The 25,880-nt window shown below is 45.4% G+C and overlaps 2 protein-coding genes across 2 annotated transcripts in view; one reads left to right on the plus strand and one right to left on the minus strand.

Annotated features, from left to right (window-relative positions):
- Positions 1–1,231: 1,231 nt before the first annotated feature.
- Positions 1,232–9,719, minus strand: smyd4 (SET and MYND domain containing 4). The gene is made up of 10 exons (XM_036525205.1): positions 9,332–9,719; positions 8,797–8,941; positions 8,148–8,237; positions 6,796–7,930; positions 4,430–4,723; positions 4,141–4,313; positions 3,805–3,937; positions 3,086–3,202; positions 2,241–2,364; positions 1,232–1,653 (listed from the first exon to the last, which is right to left on the minus strand). Exons 1-10 carry the CDS (start codon positions 9,463–9,465, stop codon positions 1,524–1,526), a joined length of 2,475 nt encoding a protein of 824 aa, XP_036381098.1. The 5' UTR covers positions 9,466–9,719; the 3' UTR covers positions 1,232–1,523.
- A 299-nt stretch (positions 9,720–10,018) lies between these two features.
- rpa1 (replication protein A1) overlaps positions 10,019–25,880 on the plus strand; it is a 41,212-nt gene continuing 25,350 nt past the window's right edge. Inside the window, exons 1-12 of the mRNA XM_036524219.1 lie at positions 10,019–10,172; positions 10,756–10,803; positions 11,212–11,290; positions 12,639–12,747; positions 13,120–13,208; positions 14,772–14,843; positions 15,923–16,043; positions 18,215–18,317; positions 19,862–19,930; positions 20,257–20,449; positions 23,800–23,936; positions 25,623–25,771. Coding sequence (XP_036380112.1) covers positions 10,140–10,172; positions 10,756–10,803; positions 11,212–11,290; positions 12,639–12,747; positions 13,120–13,208; positions 14,772–14,843; positions 15,923–16,043; positions 18,215–18,317; positions 19,862–19,930; positions 20,257–20,449; positions 23,800–23,936; positions 25,623–25,771 — 1,202 coding nt within the window. The 5' untranslated portion in view covers positions 10,019–10,139. The remainder of the gene's footprint in view (positions 10,173–10,755; positions 10,804–11,211; positions 11,291–12,638; positions 12,748–13,119; positions 13,209–14,771; positions 14,844–15,922; positions 16,044–18,214; positions 18,318–19,861; positions 19,931–20,256; positions 20,450–23,799; positions 23,937–25,622; positions 25,772–25,880) is intronic.

Genomic DNA, 25,880 nt, shown 5'->3' on the forward strand with positions numbered 1-25,880 from the left:
GAAATAAACAAATGTTACAATAAATATCCTGTCAATCCATGTCATTGTAGGCGCACAAGGTCTCAGCACGAGAAGGAGAACTAAGCTTTGCAAAAGTGTTTGAAACACAGGCTGAGTGTGAGCGGGTAACTAGTGGAAAATCAGCTGAGACAGGGATTTCTCAGCTGTGAGAGTTAACTTTCAGCGCCTGCAGCCTTCCACGGCTTCAGTCTGCATGCGGTGTCTTGGACCAGCGTGCTGAGAGGGAAAGCTCGTCTACCTGAGCGGCTGCTCATTATGTGAAAATTAGGTCTGGTCTCACAGTGTTCAAACTGTTTTAAGGGAAAAGTGTGGGGTTTCTGTGCATGGCGACTTGTAAAGGAGAATTCAGGTCAGAAAGTGAAACTGCAGTGCTTTATGACAACTGAGCCATGTCTTATAAGTATAGAAATCAACCTTCCTCCTCAACCCAGTCACTGACGCAAGCTAGCTTTTTTCTAGGAGTCAAAAGCATTTCATTACAACGAATAGAGAAATATCTGCACAGAATATTTCCACATACAGCTCTCTGATCACTAAGATGTGAAACAAGTGCATTCATTTGTGCAAGCCATACCCCATTTAAAGAATTTGTGAGTGTCATCTTGTTTAAGTTAGGTCAGCAAGCTTTTCACTCAATTTATAAATGATGAATTTTTAAAAATTTTTAAAACGATGGACAAGCCACCCATTGATATGCCCACAAGATGTTCTATGTGATTCTTGCTGTTTTTAAGAGGCGAGAGAACAACTTGTGCAAAAAACAGCCTTTTCTCATCAGTGTACTGAATTCCTCTCAGTATTTGTTGAGTTGGTGCGAAGTAAACCTTTCAGCCGTTTGGTGTGTCTGCAGCCTCCTGTCTATTTTTGGAAGGCCCCGCTCCTTCTGGATGACTCCGACATGTGATTCCAGTCATCTGTTCTGGCATTTTCTGGGAATCGTTAGTGGCTCAAGAATCTTTCCCAAATTCTCCGGAAAACTCATTACAGGGTTGCAGAGTCAGTAGGGAGCAATGACTCAACTCAGTCAGGGGATCAGTGTCCAGACAGCCTGTTTCCATCTGCAGATGGACAACCCCCTCCACCCACTCATTCCTTCTTTCTTTCTTTTCCTCCTTTCATTCCTCCTCAAAGGATTGTAACACAGCCTTGACTTTTTTTCCATTTTATGCACCACGTCCAAAGTTGTGCTATACAACCTCCCATTCATTTTTCATATTAATAGATTACACAGTCGATGGAATGCACACCGCGGAAAACACGTGGCAAATAGTTCAGGCGTGATCAGATACTGTAGCTACTACGCTGTAATAATACGCAGAACATTTTCAAGACGCCTTCCAGTACGGTAACAGTTCTTTCCCCAAACATTTTCAACCCTCCGTTTCGTAAGGCTGAAGACTTAACAAGACATTTATGACATGACATGACAGACATGACTTCGCCGTGTGCCTCAGGCCAGCACTATTGTTGTTTGCAGCCAGCTGCTTCGGTCACACTGTGAATCACAGCGCCCCCTTCAGGCAGTCTTCCATGGCCCGCAGCTCCTCCAGCTCGTCGCTTGCGGGACTGGAGTGCAGAGACAGCAGGCGCTGGGCCGTGGGAATGACGGAGAGGGTTGCCTGGAGCTCCCCACTGCGGGACGGGAGCGAGACGGATGAACACAGACAGAGAAGAGTCAGAACACATGACTGGAGCAGCCTCTTTAGCGGGGAAACTCTGCTTCCCCAGTGACGCCCTGTGAGGAAAACTGGGGTCTACAGAGCACTCTATTAAGAATGTGCTGTTTTGCACTCACTAATACCTCTCTGCACACATCTACATTACTGCGTTTTTTTTTTCAACACCCTACACACCCATGTACCACGATAATTGCATTTATTTTGCACTTAGGAAGAAAATGTCATTAGGGAATGCCAAATGACAGGTTGAAAACAAATTACTTTTACAATGATGAACAAATCTTAAACAAACTGTTAACAGCAGAAAAAGAAATTCAATCCCTTGATGTTTTGGACTGTATGATGAATTTGAAGAAGCTCAAAGTGCTTCCTCAACAGAAAAATACGTTTGCATTTGTGAACGACGCAGCTAAAAAACCCCCGTGGGCTTCACCTATGATCCAGGTGTCTACCAAACATTAAGTAATGCACATTACGTTATGATAACTAACAGAAGCAATGCCACAGCTCCCTGTCACGTGACAGCCAGGGGTCTCTTACCCATTGAAGTGCAGCTGTGCCAGTTTGAAGAGCTGCCGCCCCATTTCCATGCTCTCCTCCCCGAACTGGGCCTGCACAGCCGCCATACTGGCCTTCAGCTGTGCTGCTGCCCGACGCCAGTCACCTGCGAAAGCACACTGCACCTTCAAACACCTGGTGAAAACCTGCTAACCCTCATGCCCACAACCATATCTCTTACTGTTCTTTATGCAAAGCTAACATTACATTACATTACTGGCATTTAACAGATGCTCTTATCCAGAGCGACTTACATGGTTTACAGTTTTATACAATGTTATCCATTTATACAGCTGGATATTTACTGGGGCAATCGTGGGTTAAGTACCTTGGCCCAAGGGTACAGCAGCAGTGCCCCAGTGGAGAATCAAACCGGCAACCTTTTGGTTTACAAGTCCTGCTCCATAACCACTATGCTATACTAACAACCCAAGCTGATATTTAACAGTATACGCGCTTTGTCTTTGAGACCCTGCATGTTTTCTTTCTTACCAGCACAACACGAAGTGCAATCTCACACCAATAACAAGACACAAAAAATGAAAAACAGCAAAGATAAACGCAGCATAAGCAGATGGGCTAACCCCACACTTAAAAAATCTGTCTTGCAAGGAGAGCGTGTGTGTGCTTGGGTCGTCCACGCAATAATATCCCCTGGGGTGACTTTAAAATTACTTGACTTTTTTTGCCAGAGAACTCAATTTCAATATCAGAACTCAATTTCAGGCGTCTGCCCTTAATGAACCCTTTAAGCACTGGCTCTGAACAGGATTTTTAATCATTGACCGTGGCTGAAAAGGCACGCTTTGAAGGAAGCAGTGTCCCACCCATGGCGGCGTAGGCCCGGGCAGACATGTCGGCCAGCTCCCCCCACACTGGGTAAGTCTCCAGCAGGAACTGGCTGGCGTGACTGGTGGCCGCCTGTAACCTCCTGAGCGCCTCGTCTTAGAGAGAGAGAGAGAGAGAGAGACCAGAGAGAGAGGGAGAGAGAGAGAGAGAAAGAGAGGGAGAGAGAGAGAGAGACAGAGACAGAGACCAGAGAGAGAGAGAGATAAAGAGAGAGACAGAGAGAGAGGGAGAGACAGAGACCACAGAGGGAGAGAGGGGGGATACAGAGAGAGTGAGAGAGAGGCCAGAAAGAACAGAGAGAGAGAGAGAGAGAGAGAGAGAGAGAGAGAGACAGAGAGAGAGAGATAGAGAGAGAGAGAGACCAGAGAGAGAGGGAGAGAGAGAGAGATAAAGAGAGAGACAGAGAGAGAGGGAGAGAGAGAAAGAGAGAGGAAGAGACAGAGACCACAGAGGGAGAGAGGGGGGATACAGAGAGAGCGAGAGAGAGGCCAAAAAGAACAGAGAGAGAGAGAGAGAGAGAGAGAGATGGGAGATGGGAGATGGGAGATGGGAGATGGGAGATAGGGAGAGATGGGACAGTGAGGAAATGCACAGCAATCATCCATATCTCACAGATGGGCATTTTATCTGGGATAGAAAGAGCATTGTAAAAATTTCCATTTGTGTCTGATGGCAGAACAGAGCCCCGCCTCCTTACCTGGTCTGTCTGTCTCGATGAGCTGTGCTGCCCGGTCCAGCTGGCCCTGCAGGTCCTGTAGCCTGTGGTCCAGCTCAGCAAAGGACAGCTGGAAGCCGCAGGACTGGGAGCACACATACCCCTCGGTGCCACGCTGTGTAAACCACACACAGATAATACGACTCAAACATTTAGTGCTGCATCCAAAGGTGAACTCACCCCCACTCCAGAGAGAGTAATGGAAATAACACCCCCATCCTTTTGACCTCTATCTTTTGGGCCTGAGGTGATCAGTCTACACACAGCGTAACACTACTCCGTCTGAGATTGTCTTGCTGTAGCAGCTGTGGAGCTGACCTGCAGGGTGGATCCACACTGAATGCAGCGGAGTCCTGGGGCGGCAGCTGCTCCCTGACCTTTGCCCTCTGACCGCAGGTCCTGGCAGCAAGCATCGCACTGACAGAGGAAGAAGTACTGTTCCTGCAGAAGTCTCCGCCTCTCACTCGCTGGCATTCTGCTGCGGTGGGGCCCTGGCAGAAGGAGAGAAAAGGGGTGAGTGAGAGATGAAGAGGAGGAGAGGAAAGAGCGGAAGGGACAGACAGAGGAGCAGTGACAGAGAGAGAGAGAGAGACAGCGCCTTGCTCACCGTAGCAGTGCAGCAGCTCCTGTCCCGCGCCAACCGCCTGCGTGGTGCGGACCGTGACTGCGAGGGCAGCTCCAGGGTTAGCGTCAGGGTTAGCGCCAGGGTTAGCGCCGGGGAGAGAGTTGGGCCGGGCCTGAGGCCGGTCAGAGCCAGCGCTGTGCAGGTCATTCACAGGCGCTACGCTGAACGTGACGCTGGTGTTTGGGCTGCAGGAGTGGTTTAGGAGACTGAGGGTGGGGAAGATCGCTGTGGCCACACGCACCTGCCGGACGGACTGCACGGCCGAATCGGGAGCACCTGGAGAGGTCAAGACGCCAAGGGTCGCGCGTGTCAGAACGCAAAGCCATCGCTCTCCCCGCTGGAGAGTAAAACAACACCAGGCGTGTTTTGTTCCGATTCTGTCCTGACGGTGAGGCGCAAATGACACAATGGGGCCGTAATGTTCCCACGTTCCAGTTCCTGTAGTTACACAGGGCTTATCGGCACGAAGCCGAGCGAAAATACAAAAACGGACGCCAAACTTCTTTTCTTACTCCTCCTTCCTCTCCGCGTTAGGGGCACAGAAAAGGGACGGGCTGATACCTGTTTCTGATTCCCTGCCATATCTGCCAAGTCCCATGCTGATGTTCCAGGAAACTCATTTCTTATGCAGGTACACTGAAAGTGTATGTTCTCTGATCGCTTTGCCTCATGTTCTTCCAAGCAACACAGCCTTCTTTGTGTGCATGGCATACAGAATCAAAGCAGGAGCCTTAGTATGGATTATGACATTAAACGGGCTTCATATTCAAACATTTTTTTACAATCTACTTCTGTTAAGAGTCAGTTCACTAAAGTGAATCATCTCACACAGTACAAGCTGGCTGTATAACACTACACTAATTGAACACAATTCAAAAAGATGATGTTGGCTAAACGAACACATTGTACTTTAAAGGGCCCACATCCTTAGAATTCATACATTTTACGTCGTGCACTGATTGGCAAACGAGCAAATGTGTGAAGCCAATTCCAAAACCTGAAATTTTAAACCTTTCAAATATGTTGAAAGATAGGACTAAAACAGCTCCATCTATAAATGAATTGCAGAAGTACTGGACATGTAAAACCTTCTTTTAAAAGTGTCAATATACTGTGTGGTTGGAGCACATATGGTTTTAAGAGGCACACGCATCTTAGAGCCAATATCTGTTGCACAATTTGCTGGCACACTGAAACAGTCAAATTTTTAAATTCACACTAAGGACCCATCAGTGAACCTGGATGAGACTGGGCTGGCTGCAGCAAAACCAGCTGGAACCAGATGCATAAAACATTCTACTTTTACAGTCTGGGGTAGAGGTCAGTGTCATTCTCCTGAAAGTAATGTGTTTGCCACACACGTAACCTTGAGTGCACATAGCCCAAAAATACACTCTTCATCCCTCCTAACTCTCCTTAAAACTCTCCCAAATCTGCCTGTTCAGAGGCTCTGGTGGCCTGTCTCAATCCACTGCAGACTTATGCTAATTACGTTTCGAGTTCACACTGAGGCCACAATTTGGGAATTTTCTGGCCTGGAGCTCTTTGAAGTGTGAAAATCCCTGTGGTGTGAGAGGCCTCCAGATAATCTGCCTGCCGTAGTATGCAAAGTGTAGCTGGATTCAGAGTATTTGATAAGTTGGTGGAGACATGAATGACCTACAATAGATAATGGCTGATTATATAATGTAATGAATTCCAGTATCTTTTGCTTTCTCTTTTTCTGATTTTGAAATTCTGAATTCTAAGATAATTTCTCTCATGCCCTCACATATATGTATATATAGATAGAGACATATAGAGAGAGTACATATGCAATATGCAATACATGCAATCCTTTTTCGAATGACCAATTACACATAAGACTTGTCATACTATGACAACCTCTGCACTTGCAGGAGAGCTGAAGGATGATGTCAGTAGAGAAGCTGCTGTCCTCCAATCAGCGTTCAGTTTGCTGCAGTGCATTGTGAGACTTATAGTACGGAAGTTAGCCATTGGCTGTGAGCAAGTGCATTGGAGGATTGCATTTGTCTCATTTCCTTTCTTTAGCCTGCAGCAGTATGCTTGCAGACTCAAACCACGATGAAAACGGCGGGGGAGTATGACAAAAAACACAAATAAAAGTCTGATGTGCTATTTGAACATGTTAACTGTTCGTTAACTGTACCTCTGTTGGAGGCACCCTTCTATATCACACTGTCGGAAATGAAAAGGGCATTGACTGATAACCAGTAGTGCACTTTAACCCTGGGCTGGGCTGGAGCCTATGCTGTTGACTAACTGATGCATTGGTGAACCCCTTTTCCTGTCTTCCCCTTACCTCTCTCCTGGCCTCAGTCTCTTACCTTCATCTTTTAGCATGGTCACAGCCTGGGCGTTGCATCTGAGCTGCAACATGTGCCTCAGGGCAGCTGCTCCCAGCATTCTCAGCTCCGGAGACCAGCCCCTGCTCTTCTCCTGGCTTTCGGATTGGCTGCCGGGCTTGTCATTCAAACAAGCCCTTCCCCTCCACGCTGCAGGGAGAGGCCCCGTCTCTTGAAGCCTCAGGCACAGGGTGGCTACGGTGACCGCGCAGAGAAAGCGCAGGCTGGGAGCGTGTCCAGATACGTGTGGCAGCAGGTGATAGACACACAGGTAAGAGTCACCCAGGTATCGGCCTGAGGGGTCGCAGCCCTGAATAAGGGCACTGTCCTTGGACTCAGGGTCACCATGGGTGCCTGCTCCTTGCTGCGAACCCTCCATCCCACTTGAGATCTTATCACTGAGGCCAGCTTTATCAGCGCTGTAGTTGCCGTCACTGTTGCCGTTCCCATTCCCTTTGACCTGATGCAGGGTGACATTCCTTGGCCATGCTGGATTCTCCTTCGTTTTCTGGATTCCTTCCAGTCCAGCTCTTAACGCCACCCTCAGTGCCAAATGAGCCATGACACCGGCGGCCCTCAGTTCCCCTCCGACCGAGCACTCCCAGCGGTGATGCCCTTCCCACGCCTCTTGCTGGCACCACCCCCCGCAGTAACGGGCGTAGCTACAGCCCTGGCAGGGTACTGGGTTCAGCGTCTTGCGCAGGCAGTTGTGACAGTGCTGGTCCTCCGTGCCAAACGTTCCCTCCGCTGCTTCCTTTGCTTTGTCCCTCTCTGCCCTCGCAATGACAGCTCCACCTGGTATCAGGACACAGCTAAACGCTCTTTCCTCCAGCACCACCTCCCCGGCCGCTATATCCTCTGTGGCCACCAGGTGGCGCCCTTTGCCGGGGCTGAAATGAAGAGCCACTTGAGGGGATGCACAAGAGACCACTCCAGTCCCATCACCCTGCGACACCTGGTGATGGATTTTGAAATTTCTCATCCTAGTCTGAACGCCGTCTTCCTCTTCCTTTTGCCCCAGGTGCTTGTAGCATTGGCTTCTCCTGTCCAGCAATTTCTGCTGTAAGTGATTGGGATAGCCCTCATCAAGGGCCCTTTTGATATCCTGAAGGCACTCCTTAGGGATGTAAGAAATAAGAGTTTTTTTTTACCTATATTTTCAAAAACACATCATATCTATCCATACAAAACTGGATACAGCCATATAAATAGCAACTATTTCTTCTCCCTATAAGCAATGGTCAGTCATATGCACACAATAATTTTAGTTTTATCAAATAAATTTGCGGCTAGAGGATGACTGACAAACTAAAGACAAAGTCACGTTTTCCCACCTCGTAGAGGCAGAGGTGAAAGAGGGCAGCAGAGCGGTTGGCAAAACAGAGTGAGAGCTCCTCTCGACCCGGCGTAGCATGGCACACCCCCTGAGGAGAGAGAAAGAGCAACAGTCTTTCCGTCTGTCACCGTAAAGGGGTATTTTAATGGCTGCTCCCTCTGTGCTGGGCTCATTCCCTCTTGAGTTTTAATAAGAGCGCTCAGTTGCACGTAGGAGTATGCTCCAGTCTTATTTTTTGGATCAGCGGATGTACCTCAATCGTGCTAAGGCTCTGGAGGGTTCTTCGAGGTAGACAATGCAATTTTCCGGATTGAGATTATCTTACTTCAAGGATAATAAGTGATAATGTTGTTATTGTTGTGCCTGGTATTACTTTTGATACCATTGCTATAGTTATCATTCTCATATGTCTTGGTCGTCTAGCTAGAACACACTTGGTTGGTGTGTTCTATCCAATATAATTTAATGCGGAAATATTGATGAAAAATATAATTTTATATAAAAAGAGAGTACCCTACTTCATCCAACGCACAGCACAGAGGTGTTCTCCGTGCAAACGAAACCACCTCTCTCCCCTAAACCTCAATCCTATTGATTCAGGAGTCTGATGGTGGAAAATGAATCTGGTAATGCGAGGGAGCGGTAACCTTGGAATAATGCAACGCAGCCGCACTGTAGTCCCGAGCCTTGAAGCTCAGGTTGCCCTTTTCCCGGAATCGACCGGCGCTCTGGGGTTTCTTCTGCACCTGGTGAACCCCGGAAAGGCCTGACAGGACCTCCACGTCCCTGTGACTGAGGGGACCGTGGAAGAGAGGGGTTAAATTAGGAACACGGGGAAGAAAACAGATTAAAGAAGACACGGCGTGACACGTTACTGCCTTAAATTGTTCTTCTTGCAACATTTCCCAACGGCGTATTTAAATACACAGCACGGTCTCATTTTTTAATATTGGATTTACTACTTTCCCTGTCGGTATACGCATTCACTAGCTTGTGAAATAGCTCACGCAAGCTACCACAGCTAGATCAAGTGTCTTTCACTTGTAGTTGTGGCACTAGTACAAGCCCAATAAACCTGAATTATGAATTGGCCGTGGCTTTTTGCATGAATAGCGGTGAACTCATTCTATGAGCAGAGGAGGAGGCGCAGCAAGTTAGAGTAATGTAAGTTTGTGTACTCACTTCAGCACTGACAGAACGAATGTGAATATTTCATCAACTTCTGCTAGAGAGGAGAAAGCCTTCTTTTGATCAGTGGACAACTGATTCCATTTCTGTTCAACGTGTTTATGCCACTCAATGCACGGCAGATCCATTGTGTTATCTTATGATTACACAGCTAAATAAAAGTCACGTGTACTCATCTGCTTCAACTTCAGCGCTGCACGGCGCCAACTGACACGAATGTAGATAATGGCAACATTACCATGAAAGCATGGCTCTCGGTATTTTGTGCCCTTCACAATTCAAAGGCCAGCTTTCCACCACCTCCCCAAACAAAGACCGTAATTTTGCATTCCTGATGCCCCTACAGCAACAACAACATGGACGCATATGCCATTTTGGCTCTGTAAACACTTCCTTTCGAATACAGGCAGAGTGCTAAAGGCGCATTTATTCCTACACAGTTTCTCTTCCGCGTGGGCGTTATTTTTTTTTGCATAGTGGGCAGGCGTTGCGCAAATTAACTGTCCGCTATATCATCCGGATAGGTTATCAGTGAACGTGGCCCGTTAAGACAACGCATCCACTTACAGTTGAAAGCAGCGCACCTGCGCAGAGGCTGCAGCATTTGCTGTCCACAGTCGTGCGTGCGTAAGAATTTGGCGCGCTGACGTCAGGAAGTTATGAACAATCTCGCGCGTTCTGAAACGGGTAAACTTGGCGCCACGGACGCAGAAGGAGAAAGATAGCGTTTCGATCTCCATCAGATATTTCGTGTGTTCGCTAAATAAATCGTTACGAAAAGAAACCCCGTTTCAACTGAAACATGACTATGAAACTCACAGAAGGAGCCGTTGAGGTAGGTGGAAATGCGGTTGTTAAAATGGACAGTTGCCGATATAATATGGCAAGGATAGTTTTCTTAGCTAGCTAGCTAACTAGCTATAAACTGCGTGTGCGTTCTTGCAGTTCCATGAGCCATTTTGCAAAATCGCTCGCTGGCTGTCTAATCTAAATACCTAGTTTGCTGCCCAACTGTTGGAATTATAGTTTACGTTTAATGGCTGTTTTCATCTGTCTGACAGTTGTCGAGTTGCTATCTAGCTGTGTAGTTAGCAAGCTAACGTTATCTCCCTCACGCTCTTTGCTATAGCTAACGGTAGTTGGCTAACCACTACTAAAGGAGTGATAACAACCACATATTTTGCATATTATTTCTAGGTCGTTGCTATTTTTATGATCCAGCTCTAGATAGATTCATGATCCAACTCTAGATCCAACTCTTGTTGTATTGGCGTGCTGTATCTTGTTGAATTGATCAGTTAGCCTCGCCGTTTGTCAAGCTCGTTTGTTAGCTGGGAAGCTAACAAGTCTGTGCAGGGTTGCCTTGCAAGACAATTGGCACGAGTCGTGGTTTAATACTATGTCTGATTCTGTCCCAGGCTTTCTCTAAAGGCACAGAGGTGTCCAACCCCTTGCTGCAAGTCGTGGTGAGTGTTGTGTGCTGTCTTTGTGCAATGACTGAATGCGTTTTGAATTCATTCACTTGAATTGATTTCGATAATTCAGGTTAAATTACATGTTTGTAATGGTCGGGGTCGTGGGTGTGGGTATTCACATGTAGATCTTATCAAGAAATGGCATTATTACTTTAACAATAACATTTAAATAGCGATTATAAATATTGCAGACTAAATAAAAACATAATGAATAGCATCAAGACAAAAGCACCTATTGTGAAAGTAAGTTCCAGTTTAAGACAGACACCCAGTATGACAAAAATGAAACCAGCTGCAGGAAAAATATTAAATGCATAGAATTATGGTAACTGAAGTGATAGGTCACAGGTGTCGTGTCATTTATTTCCTTGCAATTGAGCTTCTGTCCTTTTCTCCCAGAACATCCGCAAAATTGAAGGGGGCACTGGGCCGGCCAGGTTTCGGCTGATGATGAGTGACGGGCTTTACACCATGTCCTGTGAGTAGCGCAGCGCACACGCTGTCATTCAGAACACCCCGGAGACAGTGTAGCGTAGTGGTTAAGGAGCAGGACTCATAACCAAAAGGCTGCCGGTTCAATTCCCCACTGGGGCAGTGCTGCTGTACACCTTGGGCAAGATACTTAACCCATTGCTACTTGCCTCAGTAGATATCCAGCTGTGTAAATGGATAACATGTAAAGACTGTAACTTATGTAAGAGTGTCTGCTAAACGCAAGTGCATGATAAAATGACAATAAAGGAATTCTAATCTATTAATGTAAAAAAAAAAAATCTCCATACACAGCTGGCTGCAGCAGTTTTCAGTAGGCTTAATGGTGGGCCACTGGAAATCTAGTCTACTAGATCTAGTCTACTGAGAGGCAGTTAGCATGAATGTGGAATACCACTGCACTATTTGTTTGATGTCGTGCCTTACCCGGAAAGCAGTTGATTCCTGCTTGAATCTTCTTTCATGCCTTGAGTCCTAAATTTATAATCGTGGAACCAGAGCACGTTCTCCGGCTGTCAGAGAAAGCCTTCACAAGACCTTTGCTGAGCTACTTATCCTGGTGTAGTCTGGATGGGCTGTGAGCAGAGAGACATCATAACATGAGTCTTCTAGGGCGGTTGAAGATCGGTGAGTCTGCGTGGATCTCTATCTCGGTAATAGACAAATTGAGCTTGTGCTTCTGTTCCGGAATGCCAGTTACAGTTTGAAACATGAAAGAATCTTTTAGAACAACAACATCAAAATTATTGTGTCTTTTTCTGTGGAGCTTCCCAGTAGTCTTTCCTCTTTTTGCAGTTTCACACGGATATACACCGGGGACAATAAGCAACAAAATTACAGAGACACTGTGCGGGTTTCTATAGCTTTGTGCTGTGTGATGTCAACTTATTCTTTTCTTACTGTTGTTTAGATTAAACACCGCACTAGTTCATAAATAAACCTGAATATTATTACATCCAAACACATGAAGCCATGGGTTGGAGCCATTACAATTTACATTGTATTACATGACATTACATTACTAGCATATGGCAGATGTGAGAGAGGACAGCAGAGTGACTTACATTGGTTACAGTTTTTCTTTCTTTTCTTTTTTTTACAATGTTATCCATTATGCAGCTGGGTATTTACTGAGGCAATTGTGGGTTGAGTACCTTGTCTAAGGGTACAGCAGGAGTGCCCCCACAGGGAATCAAACCGGCAACCTTTCCTGCTCCTTACCACTATGCCACACTGCTGTCATGCGGTAGCATGCAGCACCTCATTTTGGAGCGCTCTTAGGGCAGCAGATAAAAACCCGAGTGCTGTGCTCACGCGTGTATTTCTTCTTGCAGCATTCATGCTGTCCACCCAGCTGAACCCCATGGCTGAGCAGAACCTCCTGGCCCCCAACTGCATCTGCCTGGTCAAGAAGAATGTGACCAACACGCTAAAGGATGGGAGGTATGGGGTTTCAAGCCTTTTGCGTGTGGTTCTACTGGTTGGTCTGCTTGTGTAGCTGTCAGTAGCATAGCTTGTCTTTTTAGAGGTTGGTTCATTAGTCTATGTCTATCAGTCTAGTGTACTTAAAAGTCTCCTGGGTGCCTTGCTGATTGGCCACTCGGCCTTGCTGGTAAGACTTTATGATATAGCGTGTACAGTTGCCCAGCTATCATAAAGAAATGAAATCTGTTCCCCAAAATTAGAATCCAGCAATAGTTTTTGTTCATAGTTAGTTACAATAGTTTTGTGCTTCTCTGCGCATATGTGTCTCGTTGGCTGATTTCTAAGCTCGTTCTGTCTGGTGTTTTGTGTTTGTTCTGTGTGTGTGTGCAGACGGGTGGTGATCATCTTGGACGTGGAGGTGGTGAAGTCAGCAGAGGATGTGGGCGGGAAGATTGGTGACCCCACCCCTTACGTGGAAGGTGAGGATTTGGCATCCCTAACCCTAAAGTTAGGGCCAAATGACACTAATCTCAATATGCACCGATACAGACTGGTGACAAATTAAAGGAAAACCCAACATAAAGTGTCTTAGGAAGGTGTTGGGCTACAACAGGCCGCCAGAACAGCTTCAGTGTGCCTTGGCATAGATTCTACAAGTCTCTGGAGCTCTACTGGAGGGATGGAACACCATTCTTCCAAAAGATATTCCCTCATTTGGTGCTTTGATGATGGTGGTAGAGAGCGCTGTCTAATACATTGGTCCAAAATCTCCCATAGGTGTTCAGTTGGGTTGAGATCTGGTGACTGCGAAGGCCATAGCATATGATTCACATCGTTTTCATACTCATCAAACCATTCAGTGACCCCTCGTGCCCTGTGGATGGGGGCATTGTCATCCTGGAAGAGACCACTCCCTTCAGGATAGAAATGTTTCATCATAGGATAAAGGTGATCACGCAGAACAACTTTGTATTGATTTGCAGTGACACGTCCCTCTAAGGGGACAAGTGGACCTAAACCATGCCAGCAAAATGCCCCCCACAGCATAACAGAGCCACCGGACCCCCTCACTGTAGGGGTTAAGCAATCAGGCCCATACCGTTCTCTTGGTGTTCGCCCCCTTGTCAAGAATATGGTGAAGGATGACTCATCTGACCATATCACCTTTTTCCACATTTCTATCGAGCAGTGCCTATGGTTTTTGTACCACTGAACTCTCAAATGTGCATTCATCTTTGTAATGAGAGGTTTATGCACTGCAACCCTATTATAATATCCCTCTCTATGTAATTCTCGACGGACTGTTCTTGCTGACACAGTCTGATCACGTCCTGCATTGACATTCTCAGTCACCTGAGGAAGAGTTGCTCTTCTGTTTTTCCTTACGCACTAACACACAAGCATCACGGTCATCGAATGTTCGCTGTCGACCACAATTTCCGACCCTATTTACTGATGTCTTTCCCATAGATCTAAGTGCAGATGTCAGTTTAGTTACTGCTCCTGTTGAAACTCTAGCAAGTTGAGCAGTCTTTGCGACTGAAGCTCCTGCCATCCATGCCCCAACAATGAACGTTCTTTCAAAGTCACTTAGATCTTTTCCTCTTGCCATCTTGACCCAAAATCTAGATCAGCTGGGCCTGCTCAGTGTTTCAGTACATGCCACAGAGCATGATTGGATGTTAATTGCTTAACTGTGCCATGCAATACACCTGTGTGGAAGCATCTGCATTCGTTGTGTTTCTCCACTCATTTATTCAGGGTTTTGCTTTAATTTGTCACCCGTCAGTATGTATGTGTGTATGGGATTATTAAGGAATGTGCCTTATGTCAATATGTTAGAGTTTGTCCTTGGAGGAGTGGGAGTACAATGTTACAATGACAAGCAAATTTTGGTAAATCTGTCTTAACCCAAGTGCTTAAAATTTATCTCGGTGTCCTTGGGGACACTGCGTGTTCCTTTTCTTGCGACAGTGAAGGGATGTTTCTCGGTAAAATGGGATAATCCTGTGTTCTGTTTCCCTTTCCCCTGTACTCTCCAGGCCAAACAAAGCCACAGCCATCTGCCCCCGCCTCCACTGTCCAGCCACTGCAGCCCCGAAATGGACATGAAGGTGAGTGACTGCGCTGTGACCCCAGCTTCCTTTCGCCGCCAGTCAGATTTCTTGTGGCTGTTCAGTGGGAGCTGCTCATGGCGCTGTTACATTGCTATGCTGACACTATGGTGATGCTGTGCGTTGTAGAAGGAGAATCCATTGTCTTTGTTCTACTTTTAAAATGAAACCGTGATAAATTTTTATATTCCTTTCTGACTCCCACATCCGCTTCATCAAATAATTCAGAAACGTCTGCAGCGAAGTGTGCTAAGTGTGCTCAGTCTAGGTCAGTGTCCCCAAAAAAAAAAAAAAAAACTGTGTCCTTGGGGATTCTCCAGTAGAGGGCAGCTTATACACATTAAATAGCCTGAGGTTTCAGTTCCGTTAAGTTGCCACGGTGGAAAATTTCCTGCTGCAGGTACTGATGGGACCACTTCAGAGTCTGTGAATTGACAAATTCTCTGCAGCTGAGGGCTCCGCATGTGTTCTTTAGATTAGCAAGGCAATTGTGCCGTTTCTTAGCTGGCAAGGGACGCGAGGCCTTAATTGCTGAGAACGCCACCATGGGCGAAACGAGAGGACTTGAGTGTGGGCATTTTGAGCTCTGATCCGCAGTGTGAGAGGACACGCCAATCGAATGCGCAGGGCTTGTCGAAACGGGGGAGAAAAAAAAAAACCTGGAAGACAGACTGCTTCGGTCTGCTTGGGGACACTGCAGAGTCGTCTTCGTATTTTTCCCATGTTGAGCTTTGAGGCAGTGTGAAATGCCTCTGAAACTGAATCGCTTATCGCTCTTTGCTTTCAAGTTTGTGTTTTCTCTCCCCCCCCCCTTTTTATCCTCACTTTACACCACTAAATCCACCTTCAGAAAGCCAGTTGTTTTGTGCGATTTGAGTGGAGTTTATGATGTGATGACACCGCTGCTGCTCTGATATGAGCCGGCTGTGCGCAATGACCGTGGAATTGCAAAAGGAATTTTCCTTTCCCCCCCATATTACCGTGGTTGACGAGTAGGTACAGTTCATTTATGCACCCTGTCAATTTCTTTCTAAAAATGTAAATGGTTGTTCTGTCTGTGTCTGATCCCGAATTTTCAGCCAACACCAACAGAGGTCCCAGTCGAGATTTTGGGAAGAAACCCCAGCTGGCCCTTCCAAGCACCCCCGGAGGATCGTCCAAAGTTGTGCCAATTGCAAGCCTGAACCCCTATCAGTCAAAGTGAGTACTGTAATTCCTCAAAGTGGTTATTCTCATTAGGTAAAGAAAACAATCAAATGAATGCAAGGCACAGGAAGCTGAACTTTATCAAGTTAAATGTTCACATTTAGGAAATATTTGATATCCACATTTCTTTTTTTTTTTTTTTTTATTGAACCCTATTCTGACAAGACATTCGGGACTTCCATGTCTTCCATGGGCGGCAGTATGGCATAGTGGTAATGAGCAAGACTCGTTACCAAAAGTTTGCCGGTTTGATTCCCCACTGGGGTACTGCCGTTGTACCCTTGGGCAAGGTACTTAACCAGGAATTGCCTCAGTAAATATCCAGCTGTATAAATAGCATGTAACATGTATAAATTGTAAGCTATGTAAGTCACTCTGGATAAGAAACTGAAAGAAAGGTGTAAGATTCAGTTAGCCTTACATGCACAGCCCATAACCATTGATGCAGTAAGTCTGCCCAGATAGGTTTTTTTTTTTTCTGTTTTTATGTTCTTGATTTACACTTCAATGTACGAACTAGTGTGCTAGTGTGTGAGCGTCTGTGTGAACTGTCTTTTGATGAAATGACGCAGATTCATCTTAACACCTTCCTTTAAAGTTAAGGCAAGTGGGTTTTTTTTAATAATGTGACAATGACTCATTTTCAAGTAAGTGACTCTAGCAGCTTCCTTTGTTGCCTTTATTTTCCACCTGGTGGTTTTGCAGCCATGTTCCTTTAATCATTGTGCCCAATTACATACACGGCACTACTGCTGTCGTTAATCAATTCCACAAGCAGTAGCAGTAATTTAGCCATAACTAAAATGGTGCAAGTCAACAGCTGACTGTTATTAATGCATAAATATTGCCGTGATTGTTTTTTATATAATGCAACTTATTTTGCATTAGTATTTATGCTGCTGAATTGCTAAGTGTGTGTATATACACACACACACACACACACACACACACTCATTCCCACACACTCTTTTTCTTATTTTTCATATTAAAGAGTGCGGGATTTGGAGGGCTGGAGTTTTGCTAGTTTTTTGCAGGGGTAATTAGAACTACATGAAGTTAAAAATAGTTTGTTTTGGAAATTCCTGTGAACTGATTGTAGTGCCTCTTCAATTGTGCAGTAATTTATGATTCAGAACACATTCAAGAGGACAAAACAAAAAAAAGTGTTGTCAGATTTAAATGAAATTTAAAAGAAATGGGAGAACAGAGTGAAGGATACTGCTTTGTTTACAATTAAGTGTAATTAAATTAATTAAAGTAATTCTATTTGTTAGATGTTAACAAACAAAAATGTGTTCATTAAATCTTGTTTTTGATTTCTCAAATTATGAAACTACTGATGAGGGATGCCACTGTAGTTGTTCAGTTAACATATAATCTGAGTGCAAGCACCAAAAGAGAATCCAGCATTGTCACATAGAGGCCTCACCTGAGTGGCTTGGGAGTGAAATACCATTCTAACAATAACTGAATTCTAGGCCAACAGCTGTGCAAATAAATAAAAACCCACAAAGGATCTCAGACCCGACAAAACACCCAGGGGTAAGGGACAGCCTATTCCTTTCAGTGGTAAGGGATCAAGCTGTGACATGGCTTCATTTCATGGTGACCAGCGATGGTGTTGATTCATTCCACCTCAGCAAACACAAGCTCGTGTTCGGAGACCATTTCTCCCCTTTACTGAGGACAAGCATGTCACATTTGTATTGGGCGTTCAACAAAACACTAACACATCACAAGGCTCTAGACCCCTGGAGAAATGCCAGCTATATTTGATCATAGATCTGCAAAATGCCACCGCCAAGGTCGTGAAAAATGGTTATGTTTTAACTTCCATAACGCTGGTCTTGGCACATGTGTGATTTGTGGCTAGCAGTGGATTATAAGTTAAAAACCAGGTGAACTGTACTTTGAGGGTCAACTACTTCATGGCTATGTGGTCAGTTAAGTAGGACAAATTTTAAACCGATCATTTAACTTGGCAGATGTTGCCGCAAATCAAGGAGAATGAGCTTGGTAGGCTAGGTTTTTGTGAAAGGAAAATGGTGTTCCTAACAGTTTTGTTACAGCAATTTTATACCAGCTTGTGACTGATAACAGGCTAATTAGATACTGGTGTTGTTTGAGGTGAGTCCCATTATGACATTTATCCACTTGTCTCCCAGGTGGACCATTCGCGCTCGTGTCACAAACAAGAGCAGCATTCGCACATGGAGCAACTCGCGTGGGGACGGCAAGCTTTTTTCCATGGAGATCGTGGATGAGACCGTAGGTGTTCTTCTGTAGTCTTGTTTGAACGTACACAAGGCCACACCTGGACTGTTAATCCGTTATCACCCTGTCAGTTAGTTGTTCTTTGTGTTCACTTGGGGGGGCGCGCTGCGAGGAACTCTCTTGGGTTTTAGTATAATTCATGTAACATTTGCTAACATTACTATAACTTGTGCATGGATTGTTTGAATTTGCTTCTGATTATGCAGGTGTGTAGAGGGTAGTGAGCCATGTCTGTGTCTGCACACTTGTTATTCACAGGCGTGTCTATTAATATGATCTAGTTTGCAAGAAAGTAATTTGAAAATCAACATTAGGCTTGGACTGATATCCAGTATTATTGTATGTTGTGATATATGCGTGACCTCGCAATATGTTCAGCAGTGTAGTATACCCCCCCACTGCCATCCACATCTCCTCCATCATGCTTGTCCAAAGTGAATTCTTATTGTCTATTATTACTAAAATCAAAAATTGGAAACGGACTATTCAGTATTGAAATTTATCATACACCTGTTGTTGCTTTTCCACTGCAATATCTGAAATGAGTAAAAAAAAAAAGTGCTCACTACATCAGATAGCTTTTCCCTTATTACAGCAGGAGCAAGTGAATTGCGTAGAAATGCATTGTTGTCTTGATTGCTGAGAATATCTGCCTATTTTTACCACTACATCCCTGACGAGGCCGGAAGTAGCAAAATATGGACAGAAGCCAGTCAGCAGTCAGTATTAAAGTTTTTTTGTCCCACTTTCCCTGTTGGTCAAGTTGGTCAGAAATCTACTTGCCCAAACTAAATTTATAGTTTATTTTGGTCTTAAGTCATACCCTTCATATTTTATTAATACCCAACTATGACATCATTTAAATGTCAATTTTAACATGTAAAAACAATCATTGTTATAATTTTGATCACCTGTGTGTTACTATTACATACATGTCTGTCAGATTTGACATGGAGACATCATCAGATGTACTAGCTTCTGTCTGAATATTATATGTCAAAAAATCAAGGGTTGCACAAGGGATTTTTGGTGTGGCTGGACCAGTCAGTATATCCAGCTTGTGTATTACAACTTTGCAGGTAAAGCAGTATGGCAGAAACAGTCAAAAGACTACACTACAAAGTTGTACGAAATCGTGTGTATCCGTGCATCACAGTTACCAGATATGCAAGTACCTGTGTTAAATTTTGCATGAATAGGTTACAGAGTCTTTTCCAAGGTAATGAACTCTGAACAGCAGAGCTCAAACTTCAGACTTCAGACTCTTCACAACCTAACCCACTTCAGCCGAGTTTCCCCTGAGGATTTCCCTGCGTGTTATCCTGCCAAGCTCCGGAAGTTTAAAACATGTCAAACAGAAGTCAGCTGCCACCAGTAGAAGTCAGTTGCCACGTTCAATTTTGTGCCGATGGGGCCTTGCTCCCATTTGGCCCTGATCATTGTTACTTGCAGCTGTATTTTGTGTTTGGTTCCGCTGCTTACCTGTGAATTTTTGTTGGGCTGCCATGCTTGATCACCTTTGTGCTTCCTTGACCCAGGGGGAGATCAGAGTGACCGCTTTTAACCAGGAAGTGGACAAGTTCTTCACCCTCATTGAGCCTGGCAAGGTGAGAGCGGTTATTCACTCGGGTCATTAGTCCCTGTGATATTTCTGCGCTCGACAAAGTCGATTTCACCATTTATTTTTGTGCTTTAGTAGCCCTTGTAGTTTTGTTTGTGCTTGCTCGGATGTCTCTTTCAATCCGATGAATGACATTATAGCGCTGCTATCGACAGCACTGTCACAGAATTAGTTACAGGTAAACTTTAGTCAGAATCGGACCCTCCGGGGTTTTTTCCTCCCAGAATAAAATTAAGTTTGAATTGAGTCTTCTCCGACCTAATTTAAATTCGGCGTGATGAATCTGTTTTACTCCCGCTGTTCACTTTCCAGGTGTATTACATCTCAAAGGGCTCCCTGAAGATCGCCAACAAGCAGTACACATCCCTTAAAAATGATTACGAGATGACACTCAACGGCGAGTCCTCCATTATTCCTTGTGAGGACAGCCAGGATGTTCCCATGGTCCAGTGCGACTTCGTCTCCATAGCTGACCTAGAGTCCCGGGAGAAGGATGCCATCATTGGTGAGGGCTGATTAGCGCTAGTCGGTCTAGAACCATTCTACCAACTAGATTTCTACTCATTTAAACTAATCAAGCGGCCAGTGTGGTGTCCATTTTTTTTTTTTCTGAACTTGACTTGTCGCCAGAAGTTCGGGAGGTTTGAATCCTGGATGAGTCACTGCCTTCGTGCCCTTTAACAAAGCACTTACTAGAAATCTCCAGCTGTATGCATTATGTGATGTGTCAATTGAGTCATGCAAGCCCCTCTTGAAGAATACATCTATGTGAGCGCTTTGCAACAGTGCAATTCCATGTGAATGGCAATAATTATCATTAATAACAGAATTCCATTCATGGGGCTGGCGGGAACCGGTAGGTTTGGTGAGGTGGGCTCAGTGGTTGCCAACATGGTCAATTACGCAACATGGTTTCCAATTACGGTAGTAATTTGTGCTAAAGCTAATATTCATGATGCTGACAGTAATTGCTGTCGGTGTAATACGTTTGGTAGGAAGGATAGACTTGGATATCAGGATGGTGCATTTAGCAAAGCCGGAAAGGACAGGCAGGGGAGGATGACAAAGATCAGAAGCCTTTGTGATTTGTAATGCTTGTCGGTTAGACAAGAGTACAGAAAGACTACGGGGAGAGTCATGGTGGCAGAAATGCCGCCTGCCAGGTTAGGGGTTGGCAGAGCGAAAGGTTGGGCCTTTTTGGTGTTTCCTACGGAGATAACCACAGTAACCCTGAGGTTTGGTTCATCACAGTTCAGCACTTACATCTGTACCATCTGACCTCACAAGACCCCACAACAAATGTCCAAAGTTGGACCATTTGAACTTTCTTCCTTATGTTCTTTTCTTTCTTTCTTTTCTCCGTCTTAAATTTCCTGACACGTAATGTTATCAAAAATATCATGGCTGTCCTTGATATGTTTTTTTTTTTTTTTTTTTAACCATTGGTCTCTCATGTTAAGCCAGTAGTCACATCTCTATCCAACTGCAAGTTGCATTTTGCTGAGCAGTACATGGATGATAGCCTTTTTGGTTGTGCCTTAAAGAAGACTAGCTAGCTAATTAAGCAACAGTAATAATGATAACATAGCAATATATCATCAACAGGCAGCAAAACATTTTTAAAATACCTTCCCTAACATTTCTGATTTAACAGCATTGCTTTTGTACATTAATACGTAACAAGTAGCAAGGGTAAAAGGATTTGCTATTCACATCTAGCCCCATCCTGCAGTCATTCAGGTTATAGAGAGTCTACAGTCAGGTAGCTATCTAGGATGTTTAGTTAACTGGCGGCTAGCTAATTCTCTTTTCAGCCAACTAGACAGTCAGCCAATGCATTTGCTAGATGACTAACTTATGAGTTAGCAAGCTACATTGCTAGCTACCTGATTTTATTTTTAGCCAGATGGTTATCAGACTAACAGGCAATGTATTTTTGGAGGTATCTTCCTAGCAAGATTCCATATAGTGAAAGTTGCCTGAACTCTGATCTTGCTAATAAGCTTGATAATTGACTGATTTTGCTAGCCAGGTAATTACAGTAAGTAAGGTTAACTAGATTACAATTGTTTACCTATCATACTTACTCTTTCTTGTGATCTAATGTATTTCAAATCATAACTGTAATACATGTAAAATGTTTTGCATTCCTGTTCTACTTTGCAAAGATTCACTGTTTTCAGAATATGAAGATGTCTTGACTAAGCATCCTCAGTGGTTAGCCACAATTCTGCAATATTATGCTGCGTCACTTTGTAGTCTTGTGAAAACCATTAACGTGTTACCAATATTGATGGTATCAACACTTTCAGCATAGAAAAATGCCAAGTTACACACATGTACTCAGTAATTCTCTGCAAGCCAGTAGAAATACTCTCAAAAATAGGTCTGCCATGTAAATTATTGATATCAAAATGAAGCCAAGTTTCACCGAACTGTCTGGCCTCACACAAACTTACCAAGCGCTATTCCAAAGCAAACCTACCTACCCACCCAAACCTACCCCCAAAACCTATGTTTCCTAAATTCTTTTGTATGTTTTGTTTTTTTTATTTCATCTCTCTAAGCTGCAGACAATCTAGTCTTTGTGTGATATCCAAGTAGCAAATTCCCGAGAAGCATCAAACACTTGTAAGAATATTCCTGCAATGGTAGCGATCAGCTCTTACATTTTTGTAATGTCTTTCCTCTAAGAATCTCAAAGAGCTTTTGTGGTCAGGGCGGTGTGGGACTTACCACATCCAACACCAACGTATAGCACCATGCTGTGTGATGCAGGCAGCTGTTCTGTGCCAGCCGCTTACCATGCATCCTCTCCATTGGCAGGCCTTCATTACTTATACAGAGAGAGATTAGATGGTTGGGCGGAATAATAACCGCAATGAATCAGCAGTGCGATTACATGTCTAATTCGAACGGCGCCGCCTCCTGCAACACAGCGTCCCCTGTGACGGGCTTGTAGTTTGGCTTCTGCTTGGCCTGGCAGAGAAGACGGCCACCTAACCCCACTGCCAGCGGCGACGTGGTTGCCCTGGGAGAACTCCCATGCGCGTGCAGGCTGTGCTTAAGTTCAGCTCTTTGGTGGAAGAGGGCCAGAGTGGCACTTTTGCTGCCTGCGCTTCTGTTGGCTTAAACACTTGAGATGTTAGCTTGAGGGGTCCATGGGAGCCCTGCATTACATTGCATTATTTATCCAATTACCTACCGAATTCCCTTATCCAGGACACCGGTGACAGCTCGCGCAGCCTACATATTATCCGTTTATAGCTGAGGGAGAGACGGCCGGCTCCCAGAGCAAGGGGAAAGTCTCGCCGGAGTTTGGCGAACGGCGCTCTGGCGATGTTGAGCTCTGCCAGGGGACGAGAGCTGACTGCAGGGAAACGACGGAGACGGTTCCGCACGCAGCTAATGTGCTGCTGAGATTTAAAGAAAGAAAGAAAAGCGGAAAAAAGTCAGCTAATGCAAAAAATGGTTTTATTTATTTATTTATGCTATAAATGAAGGTCAACGATGAAAAATGAGGGCTGTCGCGTTGTGTGATGATAATTGAGTGGAGGTGGCTTGCGTTTTCATACACTGTGTAAGCATAATTAAAATCCTAATGGTTTTAGGGCTAGTGATATTCTTTGTAAGTGTAAATACCAATTTGTTCTTATACCTTCAGTGTCTGTTGTTAATATGCATGGGTAAGTAATGCATGGAAAATGTTTGATTCATTATGTATCCGTTTCAGCAATGCTCATTTGACATGGCTGAGCGACAGGTTACTCATGTAGACTCATGCCGTCATGAGTGTGAGGTAGGTGTGCTAACGGAGGGGTGTTACTGAGCTGACCGACACTCTTTGTTGCGCAGATGTGATCGGGGTGTGCAAGAGCGTGGACGAGGTGTCCCGCATCACCACCAAGAACAACCGCGAAGTGTCCAAGAGGACCATCGGCCTCATGGACATGTCCGGAAAGGTGGTCACTGTCACGCTGTGGGGAGAAGAGGTGAGTAACGTAGACGGCTGTGGGGGGGGGCAGGAGGAGTGAGACAGCCTTCAGCGGGGGTAAAGGGGAAGTGAGAGAGACTATGACAGGGGGGGCATGGGAGGTGAGACAGGCTATGACAGGAGGATGTAGGAGGTGAGAGATTACCGGAGGGAAGGTGACTGGGACTGACAGCGGCACAGAAACCACAGAGGGTGCGACAGGGCAACAGGGTGGGGGGCAGGGGGCATAAAGGCAAACTGACGATAGAACAGGGGAGAATAGCTGAAATATGACAGGGACAGGAAAGGTCTTGGCTTTGTTTTCTCTTAATTTTCTCTTTGCTTTGCCCTCTCTGCTTCTATTAGGCTCGTAAGGTGATGGTGTGGTGTTTAAAAAAAAAAAAGAGCTAATCGACAGACCTGCGCTGAAGCTTTCACGGCGTAAAGCAGCAGGTGTGCACCACTTACAGTATGGAGTGCATAAGCCAGTTACATGTCAGCTCAACTCAGTGAGCATTCTCAGTGCGAGCTCGTTTATCATACAGCCGCGGGTGACAAAGCTAACGCATAGAGCCTGCTGCTTTCTGCATTACTAACGTATGACTTGCTGAGACGTCTCATGTGACCCGTTAGAACCAAACGGAGTGTTCTGCGAGTAAAGGGGGAAAAAAGCCAACCCGACTTTATGATGTAAAAGACTGCAAAAACAAAAACTGCACGACTGTTACTTTTTGAAAAAAGAAAAAAAAGACATAAAAAACCAAAACAAAACTAAAATTAAATCGGGGCTGATGAATCTATTAATCGTTGCAGCTGTAGTTTAAGTGTTGCATTGCATCCTTAATAAATAATGAGAATTTTTCTTTATTTCGGTCCAGTTGTGGTGCCAGCGCCGGCTGAACTGGGCCAAGCCGCCGTGCAGGGGGAATAAATAATCATTCTTGTAACGATTGTGTCGCCGTTTGTGTCCGTGCCGCTTTCATGCCACAGTGATGGCATCGAGCATGCTAATTAAAGCCGTAGATAATGGCGGCGGAGACGTGCGGTCCTGTGCGGGGAGGCCTTTCCAAGCGACGGGGAAATTCCTGCCTTTGCTCTCTTCGCCCACTCTCTGGCGCGACAGACGCGGCTGCCGCGTTTGTTTCCGTGGCGATCCAGAAGGTGGTCGGGCGCCCTGGCTTGTCTCTCTAATTTCCACTTCCTCTGTGGGGGGAAAAGGAGAGTGTTTTTTTTTTTTTTTTTTGATTTTTTTTTTTTTTTCCAGAAAATTTGTATTATTTGCTGCCAATTTTGAAATCCCGCTTGCAGAGCAGGGGGTGGTTTGTGTGGGAGATGGAAGCTTGCAGCGGGCACGGTCGTTTAGGCGAAGCGGCCGACGCGGATGAACTGGCTGATCAAATACCTCTGCCGTGAAGGGATGAAAGAGAGGTGCCTCGGCTGTTTGTTTTGCGCGCGGCGCTGTAGGCCGCCCCGCCCGCTCTGCCGCCGCCGTACCCCGCCGTCTCGCGGCGGTTCTTCCCTGCCTTTGTCGCCGCGGTCGATGCCCGTCACCGTCAACTGGAGCGGGTCGGGGAGGACGGCACGTTCGCCGCTGTAGCTGACAGGAAGTGCATCGTGCGCTCTTCCTAAGTGAAGCTAGGATGTGTGGACAGTTGCGTTTGCCCGTCTGAGCCTTCTCGTCTGTGTCCCCCCCCCCCCCGTACAGGCAGAGAAGTTTGACGGGTCCGCACAGCCTATCCTGGCCATTAAAGGGGCTCGGCTGTCTGACTTCGGCGGACGGTCTCTCTCCGCCCTCTTCAGCAGCACTGTGATGGTCAACCCAGACATCCCAGAGGCCTACAAGCTCCGAGGCTGGTGAGTTCAAGAGCAGGTGCACACGTTGCGTTGCATTGCATGCGTTTAGCGGACACTCTTATCCAGAGCGACTTTCAGCGCAACGGAACGGAAGTGTGTCCGTTCGATT

The sequence above is a fragment of the Megalops cyprinoides genome, chromosome 3 (genome assembly GCF_013368585.1).
Source record: "Megalops cyprinoides isolate fMegCyp1 chromosome 3, fMegCyp1.pri, whole genome shotgun sequence".
Lineage (NCBI taxonomy): Eukaryota > Metazoa > Chordata > Actinopteri > Elopiformes > Megalopidae > Megalops > Megalops cyprinoides.

What these genes read in the sequence shown, in the direction of transcription:
- smyd4 (XM_036525205.1), bottom strand. Translation starts at nt 9,465, where the DNA reads ATGGATCTGCCGTGCATTGAGTGGCATAAACACGTTGAACAGAAATGG. An exon ending in GGAGCTGCTGCACTGCTACG is followed by an intron (nt 4,314 to 4,429) that starts GTGAGCAAGGCG and finishes TCCTTCTGCCAG; the next exon opens with GGCCCCACCGCAGCAGAATG. An exon ending in GCACAGCTGCACTTCAATGG is followed by an intron (nt 1,654 to 2,240) that starts GTAAGAGACCCC and finishes CCCGTCCCGCAG; the next exon opens with TGGGGAGCTCCAGGCAACCC.